Source organism: Monopterus albus, unplaced genomic scaffold, assembly GCF_001952655.1.
Source record: "Monopterus albus unplaced genomic scaffold, M_albus_1.0 scaffold392.1, whole genome shotgun sequence".
Lineage (NCBI taxonomy): Eukaryota > Metazoa > Chordata > Actinopteri > Synbranchiformes > Synbranchidae > Monopterus > Monopterus albus.
The window spans coordinates 145,433-169,941 of record NW_018128272.1 but is presented as its reverse complement, the minus strand read 5'-3'; the positions used below and the strand labels follow the sequence as shown (position 1 = coordinate 169,941).

At 41.3% G+C, this 24,509-nt stretch overlaps 1 protein-coding gene across 1 annotated transcript; it reads left to right on the top strand.

Moving 5' to 3' along the window:
- Positions 1-20,189: 20,189 nt before the first annotated feature.
- Positions 20,190-23,815, top strand: LOC109951487 (transcription factor Sox-9-A). Its single transcript, XM_020586008.1, has 3 exons — positions 20,190-20,983; positions 21,198-21,439; positions 21,645-23,815. The coding sequence occupies exons 1-3, from the start codon at positions 20,547-20,549 to the stop codon at positions 22,439-22,441; spliced, it is 1,476 nt and encodes a 491-aa protein (XP_020441664.1). The 5' UTR covers positions 20,190-20,546; the 3' UTR covers positions 22,442-23,815.
- The last annotated feature ends 694 nt before the right edge of the window (positions 23,816-24,509 follow it).

The window sequence follows — 24,509 nt, the reverse complement described above, 5'->3', positions numbered from 1 at the left end:
GTGTGTTACTGGACTTATGCGTGTGTACTTTGGAACTCGAAAGATGCAAAATCTCAGATGATTGGGAAATAGAGTCGAAGTATACAAAAGAGATTTAGAAGAAAGCAACAAGAAGAGACAGAACAGGAGGCTTCAGTTCCTGGTCAGTCTTTCTGGACTCTGGCCATTTTAACTGCAGTTCCTTAACAGGAAATGCGTTGTGTACCATATGATTGCGTTGGACAGAGAGCAAGTTGCGCAGACACTAAACACTGTGGAGGAAAACTGTAATGATAGTGGTAGAAGGGCTAAAAGTAATGCATTACAGTGATACCAGTCTGAAGAATATTCTTGTACTTTCACCTGTTCTCAGGTTCCTGTTGTGCTTGCACTCACTCGCAAAATAATACTTACTGTATGCATTTCATTTGTCGGCTATGTTTTACTATCCATTTCTCCACATTTTTACAGTTACCTTACATACAAATACATTTTTAAATTCCTTATATCCCTCCAGAAGAAGCTCTAACTGTGCTGGGTCAAAGACTGAGCTCTTTCTTAGGATATTTGCATTTAGCCAGTAAGAAACCAACTGATCATGACATTGACTGGCGATATATACTACACACAGTTGTGCCATTACCACCACTATTTCCTCTAATAAAATGGGTTAAAACTATGATTGGCTTGAGCCTCTGTCTGGCCCAGGATGAGAGAAATCTGATTGGCAGGGATGCACAAGGCCTCAGCCAGAGCCCTCTGCAGGGGGCTGTGCTGAGAACATAGATCCTGCAGACACGTATGCACCTAAACACACATTAGAGTCAACACAGCACATCCTGTCTTTCCAGATTCTGATAAAGTCACTAGGGTTGGTAACAGAGCACAGCAGCACTTTCATGATACTGTTTTCATGGGAAGGACTTGGCTGGCTGACATGGACAAACCCTCACAGGGAGAGAGTATAGCGTGACTTGTACGCAGAATACTGAGTCATTTTCCTTTACGTGGAACACAGAGTGGCTCTGGGCTACTGCAGGGAGGTATAAAATATGGATTTTGTTGATGTCTTTTATGAGGGGGTAACACATAGATCACAGAATCTTTCAAACATACTGTAGTTATCATAACAGTAAATGACAGTAACATGTGGATGTGTTTGTGAAGCAAAGCTCTTCTAGAGAAAGCTATGTTCTCATAAACAAGCTGTGCAAACCAATAGCAAAATGATAAAATACAATGGAGATGTGGAAAACAGGCAGAGATAAGAGACAAGAGCTACCACATAGTCTTAAACAGAGGAGGAAAGTAACTAAGTACATTCATTGAATAACTTTAGTTACTAGATAACTTTTAGAATCAGATAAACTAAATTCAAATGCTACCTTGCAATATTTCACATTATATCAATTGGTTTAATTAGCTCCACCTTTACTAGCTAAAACATCAAAGTGATGAACACAATGATGCATCAATAATTATAGTCAAATAATATGATATACATCAGTTAAAATGTGTCATTTTCCATAATGAGTACTTTTACTTTTAGCACTTTAAGTACGTTTTGAATACTTTTGTACATTTACTTAAGTAGCATTTTGATTCTACAGTAGGACATTTACCTGCAACAGAGTATTTTTACATTGTGGTATTGCTACTTTTACATCAGAGTACTTCTTCCACCAACGGTCTTAAGTGCTTAGTAAAGGTTGTTTAGAATGAATCCAGCTTCTGAATAATCATGTATTCATGTAGTGGAGAGCACACGTAATGCAGAATGAAAAATTCCATTAACAATAATTTTAAAAAACTAATATGGATCATCATAAATATGCCAACACTAAATCTAAATCAGGTGTCAAATTACAACATACAATGTATCTTAGCTGAAATATGTAGCTGACCATAGCTCACTTTTTGGTTTTCAGCTTTGCCATGGTACTTATTTGCTGTCTGAAAACCTTGGTACAGCAGCTTTAAGAAAAAATTCTCTAACTAAAACTACAGACTGCTGACTCCTCCAGGTCAGAGGTGTAGGGTTACAGTTTGGCTGTCAGACAAGCTACTCAGACTAGCACAATAACGATGGAAGGACAGACGAAAGAGAGGAGCTGGAAGAATGTAAAAACATGCAGACTGAGAGGACAGGACTGTGAAAATGAGAGGGAGGGGTGTGAAAGTTGGAAATGTCAGCATGGACTGAACTCATGACGTGTGGAGATCCTGTAGGAAGGAGACAAGAATGGTTAGATGTGGGAAGATGATGCCCTCCCTAGGCTGATTTATCTTCACAGTCAAAGGAAAACACCACAACTGAAGGTGAAACTCATCCTCTCTTTCTCCCATTTGTTTCCTCACATATGGATGTAGTTTTACTAATCTTCCAGGCTTTGTGAAATGACAGCCAGACAGAAAGCCTGAGGGATTATGCTTTGCTGCCAGAACATGACACTCGGGTACAAGATGTACTGGTTGATAAGGTATGCACTGACAAACACACTGACAACTCAGAGGCTTCCATGCTGCATGTCGTGAGCTCAGTTTGGTTGTATGAAATGTTGTCCCCTGTCACCATACTGCCATGGCACTCCTGCCTTATTATTACTCTGTAAATATTCACTGTCAACCAAGTTGCGATAACCTGAAGAGGTGAGTTGTAATTGGGACTGTGGAAATCTGAGGACCAGTGATGGCGCCACCAACATGCTATCCAGCTACAGCAAAGTGCCCCAAAGAAGGAGGGTGAAACTGGATTGCCCACAGTGATCGTTTAAAGAAAAGAAAAAGCAAACGTTCTGAAAATAAACCACAGAAATTATTGCAACCCCTGGGAAACTTGTTAAAAGCTCATAAAACAAAAGTCTGCTATAACACACGAAGCTATAATGGGGACCCATTTCACAGGCTTTTTTTTCTTTTGCAGGTCATTTTTTCTTTTACTTTCAACAGGATGTGGCACGTTAACGAGGGATTGGCAGACTCGAGTGTTACAGTGCATGAGTCCTAAAAGCAAACCTAAAGCCGGGCTGCACAGTTTTAGACTGAGCCATAGGTCTGACCTTCTCTATAACCAGCTTTGGTTGGACTGGTGTGTGAGATACACCACAGCCATACTTGGAACCGCACTTACTGCATTTGTTCACAGCATAATAAAAGATAAATGGCACAACAGCATTAATATTTTGTAAAATGAAACTGTGCTAATGGGAAAATTCATTCCCCCAAACTATTTATTGTTGGGGGAAAAGCCAACGTGCAGCAGATGTTACTAAATATTGCTGACCATGAACCATGAACATGTCAGCCACAATAGCCACTCTGTAATGTTCATTGGAAAGAAACAATTAGATGAAGCTTTGGACAAACTGAACATGGCATTATACTATCTAGCACAAACATAGCATATGTCCACCCAAACACCATTTTTCTTTCATTGGGATGCATATGTATCCAATCAAGAGGATTTAAGATGCCCAGTTAACTGCTTTAGATTAGCTTGTGGGAAATAGCTATAGCTAAATGATATCATGGGATGGATCTCAGTCATCAAAATAGTTTTCTTTATCTTTCCAAAAATGCATTCTTATGGTCTAAATTTACTCATTTTGCTGATCTGGGAACATGGATGATGGAGCCGTGGGTGGAGTAAAACACTGTGTTTCAGCTCCATTCATGTAATGATTGAATCATTTAGTGATTAACTGAAAACCATTAATAATTTGTAATCATTCTTGAAATCATATTCAGCTTGCTCTTTGTTTTACTCAGAAAAACGTCATATTAAGGAAGCTGAACCTAAAGATTCTCTCAATGCCATTTTACTTCCGGAAAATGCCATTTTGCTGGAAAAAAAAAAAACCGAACATGTAAGCTCTTCATAACCTTGACATTTACCCAAATACTAGCATAAAAAGAAAAAAAATTCCCCACTCGCCCCCCACTTTCGGGCGGTCTTGTATTCCTTCCTTCAAGCTCAGGTCCGCTACCAGAGGCCTGGGAGCTTGAGGGTCCTGCGCAGTATCTTAGCTGTTCCTAGGACTGCACTCTTCTGGACAGAGATCTCAGATGTTGTTCCTGGGATCTGTTGGAGCCACTCTCCCAATTTGGGGGTCACAGCCCCCAATGTTCCTGTTACCACGGGGACCACTTGTGCCTTCACCTTCCACATCTTTTCTAACTCTTCTTTCAGCCCTTGGTATTTCTCAAGCTTCTTGTGTTCCTTCTTCCTGATGTTGCTATCGCATATATATGTATACTGTACACCAAACTGTATCTTGCCTAGCTTTACTCTATGAAGCTAAATTGTTGAGTATAGTTGCTTTCTAACAAATGAATTATTATGTCATTAGCATTTATAGCTACGTTGTAGGACAGCAAACAGCAGAAACCTTGTAGTCACTTTGTTAAAGAATGGCAACTACGGTACATTTTGTTTATTTCATTAAGGCAAATAAAAATTTCAAAAATATCTTTAACAAATACCCATTTTGTTCTATTGTATTATATTCCAACATAAAGTACAAAAAGGTGCCTCTGCAGTGTTTCATCTACACAAAACTAGCATATTAGAACACACACACACTGGCATGTTTCTGCACAACCTGGAGCTGAGTGCAGCCTGAAGTCAGAAAAGTCAGGGGCAAGTGGGCGACCAGGGTCTGCTCTGCATTCAGCCTAAATGATTCTGATAGACTTCCCTTGAAAAACGACATAGTGTTGAAGCAGTGGAAATCAAGAGCCGCTGGCACAATGTGTTGTTTTAACTGCCGGGCAGGGGGAATGAGTGAAGAGAGGACCGCTAAAGGCTAAACATTCTTCCTCCGCATTGATAGATGTGTGTTACTACTCACAATTCATTTACTGTATCTCTTGTAAAGCACTCACAGAGACAAATTGGGGAGGGAGTGAGTGTTCTCTTTTTAGAGTCAGCATCTAATCTGTCCCAATCCTGTCTTCGTCTTCCTCTCTTCTTTCCTTTCTTTTTATATTTGTCCTACTGAGGGAATATATGTGGTTCTGTTTCAAACTTGTTTGGGTAAGAAATGTTTTTTTCTGCCCAATTTAATAAACCCCAAAGACAATCTCTATCTTTGCAATTTAGTACAAATATAGAAACTATAAAATCTAATCACTAACAATAATATTATTCTCAAACATAATCTTCATGATAAAATACCTCACACTGCTTGAACCTGAACTTGCACCTTCAAAGATTTTGGCTCTTTTTCCATTTTCTGCCACTAATGCTCTATCTGTCTTGACATTTTTGACACTGCTATATCGAATACAGCACAAATGTCATTAGAAAAGGAAAAGAAAGAGTTCAGATCTCAGAATCTTGTCATTTCTTCACTCATCTCACCCTTCATTCATTGTCCTGAACCACTCCACCCACATCCCTATTTCTCCTAGACTCCAGGGTGACGAGCGCTGTGATTGATCAGCTTTTCCAGCAGGAAATGAGAGGGCATGAGTGAGAGTTTAACTCCTAGAATTCGCTGTTTAAACAACGAGTTATACGATTACAGAATTGTTCCAGGACAGGTTTGAAAATGACTGGTCGACCTGTGTTGCTAACCCAGCCAATGTGACTCATTGTTCCCTACCTGGTCCTCATCTTTGAGGTGGTTCTTTAAATCAAGAAGAACTGCAGTACCACGTTTTAGTTATCTGTGCATTTGTCACTTTCACTGATGCCTTTCAATTTACATGCAGTAATTTGATCCATTCTTATAATAAAAATATTGGCAGTAGCAGCTTAAATAGAATCCCAATATCAGCATTGGAAACATGAAGCTAAGATACTATTTTGTTCTTGGTTTCATCTCATTCAGTTTTATTCTCATCACAGGGAAATGCTTCAGAAATGAAGTAAATTATGGTATAGCTGAACACCAGAGCCATAAAACTGTGGGTGAACAGCATTTGAAACAGTGGTCTTTGCTGGCATTTTAGATGTAGGCACCCAGCAACAAGTGGATGACAATGACAGGCATTTTATTATAAAGTCCGTATTGGCCTATATATTGCTTAAACCTGTGTGTCTGGTTTTAATCTTAAAGTCCAACTAATGTTTAAAACAATAGCTTAAGCCATCCTGTATTTTTACCTTTGGCTTTAAAATTAACCCATACCTGCAGCCAACTGGCTTCTCCTAATAATTTATCATGTGAAGTACACTGGAAAGAAAAACTAAAAGTAGCCATTTGTGTCCAAGTTTACTGTTCTGCCCATTTACTCTTGCAAGAGGTAACAGTGAGCTAAAACGCCTCTGCAGCACTAATTCACAGTTAATGCCATTTTCTCTCACACAGATCTTGATGTATGTAGCAAAAAATAGCTTGCTGCTGTTCCTTGCACTAAGAAATGTGGTCTGAGATCCTACAACAGCTGCTGAGGCAGCACTGTTACCGTCTGGCTCAGCTTCCTCATTTGCCACAATGATACATGCCTACTGTTAATTAAAAGGAATCCACACACACATGCACACATCTGAATCCAGCAAAAAACCCTGAGAGCAATTCAACAGCAACAAAACACACCTCATCTTGACAGTTCCAAGTTCAGGGAAAAAGAAACTGACTGAAGAGGAGACGGGAAAAGAGCAGTGGTAAAAAGGAGTTTCTCTTATTTAATTCAAGCCAGATTTCCATATCTGCGGCCTGTTTGCCGCCGGCTCCACCTCTGGGGCAGGGACAGGATGCTGAGGAAATAAAACCTGTAGTATTAGCCTCCCCAACACTGCATATTAATCAGCATTTAATAAAAGAAAAATAAATTGCTCTCCATTCCAAATATTATGAGTGTGATGCTACCTTTATTTTCATTTCACTGCAGGTGAAAAAAATCTAAACTAAACAACCATGGTGAAGGGAGGAAGGGATGATGGAGCGAAGGCGGGATGGAGACATATGACTGGAGATTTATATACATTTCAAGACAAAGTTTTCATATTAGTGCGGTGGCTACCTTACTAAAAAAAATAAAATAAAATAAAAATTTTAATTGATTGAAAAAGCCATTGCTGAACATAAATGAGTCGTCGATATAGATTTCAGACCTTTTCCAGTGGCATGCACTTAACAGTGGAATCCAAAGACATATATTTATGTACAAAAACATCTGTATACATATCTGTACTCAGATGACAGTGCAATCTGCTTCTTTTTTTTTCTTTTCCGTTGTTCTGCCATTTACCGTACACATGGCCTATCATTTTCTACAACTTTAACAACCCACAAAATAAAAAAACATGTACAAAGATCAATCAAATAATAAAGTATGATGTGCATTTCAACCGTGCCTTAAAAGCTGCGTGCTGTACCTGTTTATGTTCTGGATGGAAATGTTGTGTTCTATTCCCTTTTGTAATGAGAGCAGACCCAGAAGAATGGAATCATGGTCTATAATGTATGATTACAAATTGAGAAAGCTACTGATCAAACACCAACTGTCAGCTCTGGCTCGAACTGTCTAGATGACACCTCCACTCTCTTTTTACCACATGTTTCTTGATACAGTATACAATACAAGGATGGAGGGCACACTCTTTGCTATACTTACAGTATATGGTGAATACTTTATGTTTAGAGGGCTTGAATAAGAGGGGACACTTTAAATCCCCTTATCCAGCATTTACCAGTAGTGTATAAACATTAGAAAATGGTTTATAACACACAGCAATGAGTAGTTTTTGTGTTAATTATGTTAAAGTATTAGTCATCATTTATTACTGCTCTTATATAAAATCATTTTCTATTATTACAACTGTGTTTTGCTATAATGTCATTCATTACATGTTTGGCAGCAATCTGCAGTTATGGGTGCTGACAGCAAGAGTTATACTGTTGGACAATTAACACCGAGCAGGAATATTATGACAAGTTTTGGAGCAAATTTCTACAACAACAATATTTGAAGAGTTACATAATGTAGTTTTAACATCTATATACTACTTGTCAGTGCTAAATTTGCATGCACTTTTGAGATTTTCCCAAAATTCAGCTCAGCCCTGTCAAATAAGGCTTCAAAATGGTGCTGCTGCTCACTGCACCCCAACAGCTGAATGGTTGCAGTGCGGCACACAACATATGTGCAGTCCATGTGCAACTTTGACGGTTTTAGTCTGGTTGACAACATTTGTTGCAAGTGTCTCTCTATCCCTTTGTTTCCTGTCCACCTCTCTGCAACCCAGTTACAAGACAAAAATTTGCCCAAAAAACAAAATAGTGTTACAAAATTGGTCAAATTTTATTCTGAACTTCCAAAAAAACCTGATGAGATAAATCAAAAACTGATGAGTTATTAAGGTAACTTTCTTTTTTCTAAAATTAATTATTTTTTTACATTCACCAAGTCATGCTGCTTAGGGATGTGATGCAATGAATATTAATTCAAACTTGCTTGCTTCCCTATTAAGCAAGAAAAACATAAGGTGCAAGTTCACATCCACAGCTTGAAAACTTTCCTAGTGCCATCCTTCAGCATCTCCTGTTGTCTTCGAGCAAAGGTTTTGCATGAGACTTTCAGTTGACAGTAGAAGCTCAAGTTGCACTAAGCAGCTTTCACGCATCTGTGTGAATGTGACACAGAGCGCTACTGGAAAAGGTCAAATTTGCCCAGCTGACACTCTCTGGATAAATAAAGGTTAAAATAAAAATAAAGTACGTAGGAGCAGTTCCTAGATTTACCTTTATTTATTGACAGCTCAAGATTTAGCCACTCGCGAACTGTGCCAAAACTGTAGGAGCAATATTAAGACTGAAGCATATATACTGTGCAGACACACTTTATTTTATAAAAGGTATCCCTGAGTGTGAACAAGTCTAACACACACTCACTCAAATGCCACACTGCACACATGCTGACACACAACAGCCCTTTTGCCTGCGAGCTCAGCTTTTGCCCCAGGTCTGGTCTCAAGTTACCTGTTTTCCTTCGTGTGAGTGTATTCCTATGTTCCTAAGAGATTGGAAGGAGACTGTTTTCCCAGTGATAAAAATCACTTGGCACCTAGCAAGGAGCTGGTATCACAGCACAGCACAGCACAGCACAGAATAGAACAGAGCGTCGCAGAGTAGCGCAGCACGATTCTGGCACTACCTCAGTGTACACAGCAGGACAGGAAGACAAGCCATGCATGGGTCTGAAGCAGTATCAGAGCTCTGCTGCTTAACCACCAGGTTAACAGGTTTCATAACTTATTTTCAGAAAGAAAAAGGGTAAACAGTGGAAATAATTAGAAAAATACCTTTATGTAATGAAAATCTGACCATTGCAAATACCAATCAGTACAGTAGCAGCCACTGTAAAGGTCTCACCTATTTCATCCTTTAGCAGGATTTTTTCGACTCCACACGGTTTTGTGGATATATTTTACCTCCTGCTGCTGCTGCACTGTGACCAGAGGATGTGGAGAAAAATACAGGGCCTGAGGTTACTGCATGTCCAGGAATGCTCCTGTACAGGGACTCACTGTTTGATCTGACTGGGTCTAACCTACAAGCAGCCGGCCAGTGAAGCCCCCCTGTGGCGGTGAATGATCACCTCATCAACGCTGGATTCCCCCGGTGCACAGTACCTGTTTGTTTTGACTGCTTGATACCAGTATGTCTGTCACATGTGATGTGTTGCTTTTTAACCAGTGGATTAACTAGTTTTCATACTTAAACTGAGACTATGCAGCCACTAAGACCACAAGATAGTGAGGAGCATGGGAACACAAGCAGGACAAACATATCTACAGTCTCCTACTAAAGGTGTTTATTTGTTGCTTGACTTTTGGGGTAAAACCATTGACATTTTTATATTCCTAAAGCATAGCATAATAATAACACAAATCCTCAGACTGACTTAGTAAAATCAGTCACTCGGCATCTAATATTATAGCCACAGTAAGTGTGCATAATTAAGCAAATGGTTTTATTGCTTATATATTCAAACTTTCATTTGTAATAGAACTTTTTTCTTTTCTCTTTTATTTCTTCTTTCATATTTTGAAGATAATACTCTCACACTTTTGCTTAATTAAGAATTGTATGTTACAATGTTTATTTAGTTTTGTGTAATATTTGTAACTTTGATATTTATTTGTATGTTCTACATGGCAGTGCTGCTACATTCATTTATCCCAGCACTAGCAAGTGTACAGGAAAAAATCTGAACCTCCCTACAGCTTGGGTACAATCTCTCTCCTTCAAGACTTCCAGAGAGCCTGATATGTCTACCTACAAAGGGTACTTGTGCTACAAAACCCTGAATGGCTCTGCGTTGTCTTGGGGGAAGCTTACTGAACATCCTATTAGCCTGTCATACCCAGATAGACATCACAAGGTTTTAGCATGTTTTCCCCGTGCATTAACACTACTGTACATACAGAACCAGATCAGTTCCAAGTGAGACCATTGACATTTTTATATTCCTAAAGTATCTTTGATATGAAACAGTGCTGATATACAGTATGTTTGACCAGCACTTGCTAATACCTCTATCTATGTCAGGAGTGCGGTACCACTGTTAGTTGTACAGTGTAGCCTGATGTTCCTCGTCCATGCTCACCCATTCAGCTGAGAGTGGTCATTTTTCTGCATCATTTTTGCAGAACCTGACTTTCATTTTAAACTTTTCAACTTCAGTTGTATGACAGATACAATGCCAAGTGCACACTAAAGGTGATCGGCTTCAGTAAGGCAACATTCTTTCTCTACACCCAGACGTGTAAGGTATCCTAATGGCAGAGGTAAACTGAATACTTAAGCTGGGCACACATGGCTTCGCATCTTCACTCACAGCCACCTACATCGCTACTCGACCTGCCAAACCACATGGCTGAATGAGCCTATGAGATAGACAAGGTGATTACTGTACGTATGGCCCTCTGCTACTCCACTGCTCACTCACCACAGTGGGCTGGCACTCGAGGAGGGGGTCCCAGCAACAGGGGGCCAGTGTTCTTTTTAGCTTTGGCTCATTTGCCTTGAAGGATCTAGGAGTTATTCAATAACAGTTTTGTCTGAATACAGTTCTTTTCGTCTTTGTCGCTCTCTGACTGTTGTTCCGTTTCATTCTTCATGAAAGTGATACCTCTGTCTTCCTGTCTTTCCCCTGAGTGGCAATACTTGAACTCTCAGATGGCCCTGCAATATCAGCCCCTTCCTGAAACAAACTGACACTTTCTCCACCCCGTCTCATTCTCTTCACTGTACCTGATGAGAAAGACGTCAGCAGACATTCCTGCATTACTGGGTGTCAGATGCCATTTTAATAAGAACCCCAGAGACAGAAACAAGATCGCTTTCAGTCTCCTGTCTCTGTTTTGCTCAGTCTTCACCTCATTCATACATTTTATCCATCTTCCTTTCTCTCTATATGTGTACAGTATTTGGTCACAGTCAAATGTCCAAAATATTCTCTTGAGATAGAAAGCCATAGAAAACAGCATGGCAGCCTATATACCGGCATCATCTGGTGTCTTGGTGTACAGTGTTAACCTGGCATGCCCTTCTTCAGTGCTCATGTCTGCCCACCCTCATCACTTTTAAGTTAACATTCCCGTTACTTTCCTGACGTCGCCCGGGCTCTGTCCAGCATCCAGGCCAAGTCCCTCCCATAGCTCCCCAGAGGCAGCTCACTGGCCTCACTGTTGCAGTTGAGCCATGTGTCTGGGGTCAGCAGAGGTAAGGAGGAAGTAACCGGAGATTTTTAATTATGAGCCTCAGCGGTGCGATGAGCAGCTCAACGAACCAGGGTTTATTATGGTTTCTGAGTTTTACAGTTGGCAAAGGTTTGCTATAAAAAAAATACAGTAAATCAATTTTCCACCTACATCACAAATGGAGGCAGAAAGACTGTTCCATCCCCTATAATCAGGACCCTGTGGATTACCCTTTATGCCCAAAATTATTGATATGGTCTCTAATTCAAAAGCTAATTGCCACATGCAAAGCATCAGATTGAAAATGAACAGTAAAATGTACATAAAGCCGTCCCATAAGCAACAGCAAGCAACGTGCCATGTCAAAAGAAAGCTGGATAACCCTCACTTAGTTTTAGGTTTGAAGAGTTGCAGGATTTCTTCACATTTTCAAATACTCAGTTATAGTCTACTAGCCAACAAAGGGTGAATTTGCAGTTGTTCTGCAGAGGCCAAAAAAGCAGGAGGAACTCAGCTTTGTGGAACAGAATAAATCCAGATTTTAAAGCAAAGCTATTTTGTTAATCCTCTCCAGACAGTCCAACTTGTAAATAGTGCCTAACCTCAAATAACACAGTGCAGTACATGCCCATGAATTTGCATAATGTGTAATTTTCTTATTTCTTGTGCTCTGCTCAGACATTTTGATGGCAAGAAATCAGACTGAGCAATTTCCTGTGACCACATGTGACTCTAGCATGGCAATGGGGGATGAGACAGGACAGAGCAGTACCTAACCGAAGCCCTGCCGAGTGCCAGTATGGGCACAGAATACCGACACTGTGCAAACAGTGAGAGTAATCCATCATAGAGGTTTTACTGAGGCTAAGCAGACTGAACTAGGCTGTCGTATCTGCGTGGACGTTGTGACTACTGTTCTCATTTCCTCCTCAGTGCAATGCAAATTTACTGCATGTTCACATGTTCTTGCTGGACATGTCATTTACTACATAAAAGCTGTTTAAGCCCCAGCACCCATAGCCTCGTGACCTTATGAACAATTTGAGAACATCACATCAACTTTTGGTTTAAAAGGTAAAGCAGAGGCACCAAGTGATTCCTGACAATGGATTTGTCAGCTTCCATCTGAATCTTATTTAGGCCGGGGCTGTGCCTCTCGGAGACAATCACATGGAGCTTTGTAAGATAAACTCTACTCAGAGAAGCTTAGTTTGGAATTAAATGATCTGGATACTGAAGGAAGAGTTTGACAATGTGTCATAAAGTGATGAGTTCAGATGTGACAAATCTGGACTGGACATGGGACCACAGCTGGCTTGTTTTACACCAACATGCATACAGTACAGTAAACAACATAAACTTGGTACCACTCTAATTGTCTACGCATGCTCATACACAATAGACAAAAAGTAGAAGTGCTTATTGAAATGCACACTCACAAATGACGTAATGCTGCATTCAATTTGTTTTAGTATGTGGTCACAGCACACCACATGTTTATTGGTTTAAATGGGAAAAATATGATCAAAGAGCCTCAAAGGACTATTGAAAATCCCAAGTTATTTAAATTTTCTGCTTCAGATTTTACTTTGAGTAGTTACTGTTGAAAAAAAGCACTACACTACATATTTTAAGGTCTTCTTAATTTATTATTTTTGCAGGACACCCGCGAACATCACCAGTGTAAACTAAACATTAACAGGACACCAGGGATAAACAAGTGGTGGATAAAGGCACAAACAGCCAGCTGGTTCACTGTCAAGACTTTCTTAATATTACTGGTCTGTTAGTATGAAAAATCAGGCTTTCTCTTTTTTTAAAAGACATACACAAGTTTGTGACCAAACACACCTTTTTTCTATTTTATGGCCCTTGATAATTGTGCAAATCAGGTGCAACAAAGTGCAAAGTGAAAAAGTGGCAGAATACCATATCATGGCTGATCACAAAGAGCTCATCTCATGCCCACTAAGCTGCTGACATACTTATTTTTACATATACCTTTGTGTAATGGACAATGAACCAAAAAGTGCAGTGATGTGGGAAATTGCCCTTGCATAGCTCAAAGCACCTGCATGTTGCATGGGGTATGTTTCGGATAGAGTAAGCAGCCTGGACTGAAGGGAGTTTGTTTACTGGTTTTCAAAATAGCATTACATATCATTGCCCAGTCAAAATGAATCATTATTGAAAAGAATCCAGCATACTTTCCTATATTTGAATAAAAGCTTCTGTCCTTGCTTATGATCATGGAAACCTTCATTCTTCCTGCACAGTCGCTCTGCTCGGAATCACTGAGATCTACTTAATGAAACGGTGATGATATCTCAGTGCTTTGGCCGACTCGCTTCAGCTGCGTCCCTCCACTTGAACCTCCCTACTGCTTTTACCACAGCCATCTGGATTAAAAGACCACTTTTAGAGGAAGGAAGACTTTAAAGAGTTTCATGACATAAACAATTAGTCATATTTGCTCTACAGAAAAGCCAGTTGGCTTTACAGTCTCTGTAGAGATATCTGTCCTGTAGCCTCGGTGCTACAGAAGATTCCTTTGAGTTTCATAGTATACGAACATGTCAAGTGTTTTCATTAGCTCTTAATAACTTAAAGACATTTACGAGCATAAGATGCATCTCTTTGGCTTTCCACTTGTCCCAATGATGAACTTGTAACTGTAAGAAGACAAGAAGCCAACGCACATTGAGGTCCAACTGTAACACTTTTGGCTAGATCAGCTCGAGTATTAAACAGTCCAGTCTGCAGGATATAAAAGTACATTAGTCTCCCAGTGTCACTGTGAGAAAGAGAAATGGTCGCATTTCAGCCATATTTTCAGGTGACAAACCTCACAGGAGCTTTAAAATTCAGTTTTGAGTCAAAGACAACACCAAGGTTTTTGACCTGTTGGCTCAGCATTAATAAACCTCCTCACTGCCAAGACATTAAACATGCAATATATTATGTAGGTTTCAGCACATTTAAATTATGACTTCTAAAATGCTGACTATGTTTTTACATGCTGTATCATACGTGTTCTTCTGTTGCTGTCTCATGCAGGTCTGCTCAGTGAATAAGATTAAATCTGAACAGGATTTAATTTGACTTTTTAATTTTACTTTTCAATTGTATAGAATAGACTTTATTCAGTGTATGTCTGTCCCACATACCATCAACCAATTACCATCTCATTACCATCAACCACAGCTGTAAAGACTGAGAGATACAGAAACAAAGTTGAGCACAGCTATAGCCAAGACACAATATGGTGTTACAAAAGAAAGAACCAAAAATCCTCAGAGGGATAATTTTAGATGCCTGCCCCCTCCCCTCACCAGCTCCATCCTGCCTCCTGTACAGTTCAAGAAGCTGTAAAAATGTGCTGCGTTATCGTTGGACATCCTGCGCTGCTCTGAGCAGTGTTTCGCTGCATCAGAGCTTTTCTCCCCCAATCTCCGCCCGAATCATGGGTGCTGCTCCCCATTTAGAGAAGGAAGGAGGGAAGGAGCTGTGGCACGAGCCACCCGCTGACAACTGCCATTCTTGTTCCCCCAAAAACCACCCTCTCATACACACACAGCACACACACATATCCTCACTTGCCTAAACCCAAACAACTGCTCAGCATTAAGGTGTGGATCTGTCATTAGTTAGCTTGGCCCGGCTGGGTGAGACCATTGTTATTGTTAAAGCGAGGGCTGTTTGCACAAGCCATATCTTCGGAGGGGAAATGGTACTCCTTTGCGGCTTTTTCGACTCACTCGGAGCGGATTGGGTTTCCTCTCGCTTTACCAGCTTCTTGTACACTGTGGTATGACCTGCTAATGCACATATTTTAATCAGCAACAATTCAGGTTGCTGGGAAATCTGTCCAAGCTCGTGAAGTGCTAAGATCTGCTTTTTTTTCAGGATTTAGTCTGATGGAGAGTGTCGACTCGCTAACTTTTGAATGGGACTGCATAAGATGATTTTTAGCTTGTGGAAACTGAAATACTGAAAGCAGGAATAAAAATCTAAAAGAAAGGGAGAGGCTGGCAGCAGGAGTTGGGTCAGTGATGGATGGTAGACAGAGAGATCCTCTTTGGGAGTTGCCTGGGTCTTTCCTAAGTGTTGTTTAAACAGCATGAGGAGAAGAATGACGTTGGGTCAACAGACACCCGGTGCCGAGACTCTCAGATCAGAGTGGAACAGACACAGACAGGCTGGACATGGTTATTAATCACTCTGAGTTTTCTAAGAATGGCATGTCACACCTATCTGAAGACTGCAGGGACTGAGAGATGAGACACTTCCCTCAGATTCATGCTTAGGTATTTGAATACCTCTGATCGCCTACTATCCATCCTGTTGTCATTCCACAGCTGCTACATGAAGTAAATGGTCTTTCTAACAAGGTGGAATTTGCAGCATGTTATGGAAGCAATCACTCTGTTTCTGAGAGCAGCAGGTTGATAAGATTGTGTTCATCATTTCTGGTCAACATGAAAGCCATCATGACAGTTGCTATGATCAGTAAATGCTACGTTTTTAATGACAAAGAAATATACTGACTCAAGTGTTGTTTCTGCCAACGTGCAACAATCTATAAAGCAATGTCATACCTGGTACCTGTGAATCTGTGGGATTTTTTTTTTTTTTTTGGTATTCAGATAGAACTGCTGTGTGCAAAATTCCCCTACAAGGCTTTGTTCAAACATAGCAGGACCTAGTCGGGTACAGACACAACGCTCACACGAGACAGACACAGCAGTCTGCACAGAGGATGAGCAGTCCTTTGATTTCTATGTCAGGGCAAATTCCAGCCCGTGTTAGCTCACGCGGCTAAACCTATACCTAAACTTGTGCTAAACCTTTCCTGTACCTATTCAAACAAAACTTTGTACTAGCTAATGATGATACGTTCTTTTTATCCTTACGTCCAAATTTCACTGCCTGCCAAAAATACTGTATACATCACTAAGAGAGAGTCGAGTGAGCTAGAGGGTGAATGGAGAGAGGGAGCAGAATTAAAGAGAACAAAGCAGTGAAACAGAGAAAACGTTGTGCTGCAGCACTGTCGTCATCTTGACGGTGCTCTTACCGGCAATTTAACCACTTCAGTTCAGACGTGTAGCCAGTGAGAATGCAGTTGGCTATTTGACTGGATCCTACCAGGTAAAATTGCCAGTAACACTTTGTTGGCTACAGAGGCAAATTCCTGGGTGGCAATGCATGTCTGAGAGGGGTTACAGTGTCACAGAGATACTCCACTGAAAAGACTATTTATTTATGTGTGTAAGATTGAAAGGTGGCTCTGAAATGTTTGTAACTTGCATATTTTGAATGAATGTCAAAGGAGACCTATAGCAAATTGAATTTGTGGTTTCACTCACAAATGAACAACTCCAAATACACCAACTGAACTAATTTATGCTGTTTAGGTGGTGTGCTGATAAGGTTAGCAGTGTGGTTGACCATCTTAAAATAAAGTTGGAATACCAGGACATTTTCCTGTTCTTCTCACTGTTGTGACACCAGGTGAATGCAACGTATATAGTCTTAGTTTATTCTCCACAATAGACAGATGATGTTACCTATGCCAAAATCAATTCATCAGCTTATTGTTATTGCATCATTATTGCATAATTACTAAAATCATATTTAATTTTGCAAATGTTGCACCTTTAACATATAATATACAATATATCTGAACTCTGGACACACATTCGTCACTCCCACAGGTGTGAACCACAGAAATGCAAAGCAGGCTCAGTGGGACTCCCACACAAGAGCAGACAAGAGTTTAGCAGTTGACTTCAACTGTTTGCTCAGATATTTTACGCTGTAGCTCCAAGTCAAGATGAGAAGTTTCCCAAGACCTCACCCTGCCTGCCCGACTGCACTCACCATCTCTGGCCGCCTGAAAAGACCAGAGTCAATTGCTCTCTCATCCTGCTGCAACTTGGAAGCCACAGATAGTGCTGCTGAAACAAGTTCGATCAAAATTGGGGAAAAAAAATCTGCCAGTTTAAGGAAGAGGATTTGTGAAAGTTACAGATTTGAAATTAAATATTCACTGTAGAGACTTGGGCTTTCTGAGTTTATCATCCAACAGTTGTCATGTAACTCTGTGACATGAGGAGGAGGAGGAGGAGTGGATTCAGTTGTGTTAAACCATATGTTTGGGTTAGATGTTTTTTTTTTTTTTGCCAGTTTTGACAATATATCTCCTGTTGCCATGTGTATGTCTATGTGTGTCTGAGGCATGAAGATCTGCCCGGTGACTGCTGAGCAGCTACTCTGCAAGGTCAGGGCTCACTCAGTTTTTTTTTTTATGCTTATGTAGTTGTCTTGTTTTCCTTATCATTGCCAGTTCTTCTGGTTCTGCTTTTCTCCATCTTCCTTCCTCCCTCACTCGGTCCTCAGACTCCTTTCTGCCCATTTCTTCTCCTCATTCATCCACCTCACCATCCTCCCACCCCTTCTCTTTCTCCAATAGCTGTATTTACTCTGTAAACAGCAACACCGTGTTTTCCACCTCTCTGCTGCAGCTCTGAGTCAATGTGTTCATGCCTCTGTTGCTCTACATACAAACACCGCAGCGTTTTGGTGGCCCTGTGTAACGGCATGCAGCGTGCACACGACCACAGTGACGATCCCACAGAGCTAATAACGCTGAGCCAAAGTGCTCCCTTCTATTTGTGTTCAAAGTGAGTATCTTAAATAAGCATGTCTCATGTAAATAAACCCGCAGAGGAATGGAGGAGTTGGTGATGTTAGGCATTAGTGTTTTGGAACCACAGAGATAATTGGTCAGGAAAAGAAAGAACTACTGAGTGATTCAGAGCTTTAGCAATCAGACTAATACAAACACTAAACGCAACATTATATTAGTCAAAGACAATCATACTTTCTCTTTTAAACACAGAACAGAGAAAAGGGGAGAAAGAAAAAGCAGGAAGATTTGTATCTGTGGTTGTGCACGCCTGTATGTGGAGCGACAGAACAGGCAGCGGTTAAATTAGTGAATCTGACATCTGTGAGCTATTAGAAGCAACTTCAGGTAGCACATGTTGTCCACATTAGCCTGAACTGAGATTTACATTTCCACATCTCCACAAAGCATAATAAACAATCAAAGGGGGCGTGTGCAGGCAGGTCATGTACCAGCAGTGACCACTGCAGAGCGCAGATTACTCCAACTGGAGGGGGGCATTGTGTGTGGATGGGAACAAACTGTGTGCCTGTCAGGTGAGGATTCTAAAATCTGAAAATACCATTTAAAACATATGATCAGTTTATAAAATTTGCTTTCGTGTAGATTTAAGCAGGTATTTCAAATTACCACCATCTGCAACAATAAAATGTTTTACACATTTATGCATCAGTAATAACAATCCAATACTGTAATGGGTCATAATAATACTGAAACGGGTCATTCTGGTGCATAATGCATCATTTTTCTGTACACTGAGTTAAGATTTCAATGTAGGGATTGTATCTGTAATGGAGTATTTTTCCATGCTACTGCTGCTTTTCTTAAGTGAAGGAATTGAATACTTCTTTCACCAGAGACAGACAAGGGGGGGTGAAGCAAAAACTATGTTTCTCTTCCTGAGATGAAGTGCAGAAAATTAAAGCTCATGGTTCCTTTAAACAGATACCAAATAAAGTAACACCTCAGTCTATAAATAAAAACCATATTAACAGACTGTGTGCAGACTTATTGGAAGTGAAGTTTTACAGTAAATATCTGTATAATAATCTGTAAAATGTTACAAAACAGTGTAACATAAGTCTTAAACTTGAGAATATTTGAATGAAGAACAGTTGGTCAAAAGGTAAAGCCAGTGAAGAAGGTGCACAGTCAGCAAACTGAACAGAATCCGCTGTTCACTGGATTATTGCTGTTGTTGGAAATGAGATGAGTGATACAAATCAGAAGCTGATGTTTGACAGCAACTGTTGCACTGCAGTAGTCTGCCAGAGTTTGCTTTCCCTCCTCCTTCTTCTGCTGCTGGGTTTCTAGGATGCTGTCTCCCCCTATTGACGAGATTACGTATCTGTAGCTATGGGACCAGTGTGGAGAAAGGCACAGAGTATTTTTAAAGCAGAAACTCAAAGTGTGTAAAACTCTTTAGTATATTAAATATCCCAAATGCCATAGTTTTAATGATAATCTTTCTTTTGGTCCCGTCTTTTACTTGCCTCATTCTTTTGTAATTCATTTTTCACTGTGTTTTTTTTTTCTTCATGATAAAAAAGGTCACGTTTAGTTATTTACAATATATAAATATTCTAGAAGTCTGATTAATTGCTGAATATCACTGTTTATCCACACAGCAGAGAATCCAGCAGATTTACACATATATATGGGTTGGATGGCGCGCGCGCGTGTTTTAGACAATGTTTTCTGTGTTAGTTAGGAGCATGGTCAGAAGAGGGAAAAGTGGGATCGAATTCCTTTACTTTGGCGTCACACGCTGTCAGCCAATCAGAATCGGCTTTTCCTGTCCGGCATGATAACGTTGTTATAAAGCCTGCACGCACAACCTTTACAGTTCAAAGCACTCACGCGTACTGGGGATTGTACTTGGAAATTAGAGAGGAGCACTTTACCGTTTCATCCTGCAGACCTGAAAGCAAACTCTCACCAGCTGCTTGATTTTGCCTTTTACAAGTGCGGATCCGTTTGCAGAAAGCACGCTCATCCAGGGAGTCTGCCAGAAGCTCGTGCGTAAAGACACTTGTTGTCCAAATTGGTTTTACGCATCGGAGCAAAAGAGAATCAACCCCCGTTTTGTGTGCTTATTTAAGAAAGACTTCATACAAACACATCCTGGCAAGATAAAGTCGTCTTCAGGGGCTCTTCCTCTCGCGAGAGCGCAGAATCAGCTCCTTCGTTTCACGCGTAATTTGGCACCAAACAGTTTTTCGTATGAATCTCCTCGACCCTTACCTGAAGATGACGGAGGAACAAGACAAGTGTCTCTCTGATGCCCCGAGCCCGAGCATATCCGAAGACTCCGCGGGCTCCCCTTGCCCATCTGGGTCGGGCTCCGACACGGAGAACACCCGGCCGTCCGAGAACGGGCTGCTCAGAACGGACGGAACCCTAAGCGACTTCAAGAAGGACGAGGACGATAAGTTTCCCGCATGTATCCGCGAAGCTGTGTCCCAGGTGCTCAAGGGCTACGACTGGACCCTCGTGCCTATGCCGGTGCGCGTTAACGGATCTACTAAGAACAAGCCTCACGTGAAGAGACCCATGAATGCCTTCATGGTGTGGGCTCAGGCTGCTCGGAGGAAACTGGCAGATCAGTACCCACACCTGCATAACGCGGAGCTCAGCAAAACTCTGGGGAAACTGTGGAGGTAAGTGTGAAACGCTCTTCTCTTCAACTTTAACGCACTGTGTTCTTATTGTGCCGCCTATCTGCTGATCTATTTGCAGCCAATTTTCCTTTTAAAACCTTAAAGCTTAGAATTGTAATCATTCTCGTCTTATTTTATTATTAACCTATCTAATGTAAATGACTGCAGAAAATTAAAATGTTTAAAGTACAATAATGGTACTTTTTACGCACAGGCTTCTCAATGAAGGCGAGAAACGGCCGTTTGTGGAAGAAGCTGAGCGGCTCCGGGTGCAGCACAAGAAGGATCATCCGGACTACAAATATCAGCCCCGGCGGAGGAAGTCGGTGAAGAACGGACAGAGCGAGCCTGAGGACGGCAGCGAGCAGACGCACAATGCCATCTTCAAAGCGCTCCAACAGGCGGACTCTCCGGCCTCCAGCATGGGAGAGGTGCATTCTCCGAGTGAGCACTCAGGTGAGCAGAGAAAGTAAAAAAGAACTGCTTAGATATGAGGCCCAGTGCCTGTGTGAATGCCTCATGTAGCCTACTTTCCCTTTTCTCATTCAAAAATACTACAATTTTATATAGTTAATTCAGCTCTAGTCCAACTCCATTACTTTGTTTTAAAAATTTTAAACTAAATGAATATATAAAAACTGTCTATTTTTTTAACTTCCAGGCTCCCAGGGGCCCCCTACCCCTCCCACCACGCCAAAGACTGATGTCACCTCAGGCAAGATGGACCTAAAGCGTGAAGGGGGGCTCCGCTCTCTGCCCGATGGGTCTGGTGGGCGCCAGCTCAACATCGACTTCCATGATGTGGACATTGGTGAGTTCAGCAGCGATGTCATCTCCCACATTGAAACCTTTGATGTCAATGAGTTCGACCAGTACCTCCCACCCAACGGGCACCCAGGCACCACGCCAGTCAGCTACACGGGCAGCTACAGCATCAGCAGCAGTGCACCCGTCAGTCCACAGCCAGGAGGTGCCACAGCCTGGATGGCTAAGACTCAGAACCCACAGGGACAGCAGCAACAGCAGCAGACTCTGACCACTCTGGGGAGCAGTGGTGGCTCAGAGGCAGCTTCTGCCCAGCACAGGACCCAGATCAAGACAGAGCAACTGAGCCCAAGTCACTACAGCGAGCAGCAGGGCTCCCCGCAGCACGTCGCCTACAGCCCCTTCAACCTGCAGCACTACAGCTCCCCCTCCTCCTACCCAGCCATCTCCAGGGCGCAGCAGTATGACTACTCCGACCATCATGGGGGCAGCAGCACCACCGCCTCCTACTACAGCCATGCGGGGGCGGGGCAGAGTTCGGGGCTATACTCGACTTTCAGCTACATGAGCAGCCCCAGCCAGAGGCCCATGTACACACCCATAGCCGACACCACGGGGGTGCCCTCCATCCCCCAGAACAGCCCGCAGCACTGGGAGCAGGCTCCGGTTTACACCCAGCTCACCAGACCCTGAGTGACCCGGAAGACTGAGAGACAACACACACACAAACAATGACATGTACAGCCATACATATGCAACACACACCACACTCCAAAACACTTTACTCCAGGGAGAGGCTGTCCCCTGAATCAGACACTTGAATTCAAAGAGGAGAGCTGGACTTGTGATTGGCTCACGTCGTGCCTTGCTATTGTACCATGACAGAAACTCTATATATTTTTAGAAAAAAAGACTTAAGAAAATCCTCTGTGAGGACTTATTGTTTGTTGATATTTGAGTAGGTAATGTTTATGTTTCTTTTTGTTTCTTTTATTTCATACGCTGGCAGTTTGTAATCCATGAGGGCATGGGGGTGGGTTTGGGTTCGGGTAATTATTTGTGCCTGTAGATACAAAATAAAAAAGCTTTATATGTTAATCAGTTCAGCAAATAACCTCTCATGGTAGTGCAGCGTCTGTTCCTCTGTTTGATTTTCTGTGCCATTCGGCCAATATGGTTTGTATTTACACTGTCATGCTGTTCATTTTCTTACTCAAACTATGTGTCACGATCATTGGAAGTTATTAGGCAATGCAGAGAGAGAGAGAGAGAGAGCGAGAGTGTGCGACGTGATTTCACAATGCTGTGCTGTCTTGACGAGGGACTGCAGCCCACTTCCACCATCCGTGCCTTGGATTTTACATTTTGTGTGTGTATGTGTGCGTGTGTGTGTGCGCAATGGCCACAGCTGAGATTACTTTTACCGTCCAACAGCATGTGTTTGACAGCTACAGGAAGTCACCTTTGACCCCTTGGGTGTCTCCCCTGCAGTCTACCGCCATGCTGATGTCCAGTACTCTCCCTGGGTCAAACTCACTTTTGAAACGTTATTTATTTATTAGCTTTAATTTTATTTTAAATAATTATTTTGCATACTATTCTTATAACTAATGAATTGTCCTCTTTGGAGTATAGATGGCATATAATTTCCCTTTTTTTAAATTTGATTTTCAACCCTGGGGTACTTAGACAAACTGGTACAAGCTGTAATCGTCTTTTTTGGTTTATTTATCTTATCTAAAAGTCTATTTTAACTGTGTATTTGCCTTTTTATGAGGGTCACAGGGGCTATCTAATGAAACACGTACACATTCTTTATTTCTGCATTCTTCTGATTTCAACGTTAACGTATGGCTGACAGAACTGGAAAATGCTATCGCAGTTTCAAGGTTTTTACACGTTTTCTGTCCTGTGTAATCACCCGAGGGGGCGTTTTTCTTTCCGCTTTGCAAGCGCCATTTCCTTTTTCATCGATATCAATGAACTGATGTCCCTAGTACTTTTTTTTTCCTTCTGCGATCGTGCCATGTATTTGTACTGTCTTTAAAGAATCTTTTGTATATGTATTTGCAATAAAAAAGAAAATGCTATTAAAAACAAAGTTTGTCATTTACAGGTACGTGTGTCTTAGGATAAAATATTCTGTCATTTAGCATCATAGTTTCTTAATAACATGACATTAAACTACCTTAAAATAATTCTTATTTCCTGGTTTTTCCAATTGTCAGAGTAAGTGAAAGGGTTAAGGGAAGAGTGCCAAGAAGTAGGACTGCTGTTTGTTTTCTCAGAAGCCTCATGTTTTTTCCCCCACTTTTATTTTCTTCCTCCCTCTTGTCAGCTGGTAGCAGCTGGGGGTTGCGAGGCTCCGGGGGACCTGCAATGGGGTTCTTTATATAGCATTGCAAATGTGGTAAAAGTACTGAAAATAATCCGAATTTAATTCAATAGCTGAGAAAGAAGAAGTAGGATGGGCCGCTCTTGCGTAGATAAAATCCTGTTGGGGGGCAGGGAGTCAAGCAAACAAGTCCATGCTGTAACACAATACCGTAACACAGGCTTTTAAAACTCATAACTCCAGCTTAGTTTACAAGCATGTTTTAGTTTCAGACTGGCTGTTAAAGCCCATACTGCTAATGCACAGTGGCCAAGCTGAAATCTTAGTTCAGGCTATTTTTAATACTTTCTAAAAGTTGACATTTGGTATAAACACACAGTGTGGGTGGATATGGAGGCAATTACATAAACACACAATCTAATGCAA

What these genes read in the sequence shown, in the direction of transcription:
- LOC109951487 (XM_020586008.1), top strand. Translation starts at nt 20,547, where the DNA reads ATGAATCTCCTCGACCCTTACCTGAAGATGACGGAGGAACAAGACAAG. An exon ending in ACTCTGGGGAAACTGTGGAG is followed by an intron (nt 20,984 to 21,197) that starts GTAAGTGTGAAA and finishes TTTTACGCACAG; the next exon opens with GCTTCTCAATGAAGGCGAGA. An exon ending in TTCTCCGAGTGAGCACTCAG is followed by an intron (nt 21,440 to 21,644) that starts GTGAGCAGAGAA and finishes TTTAACTTCCAG; the next exon opens with GCTCCCAGGGGCCCCCTACC.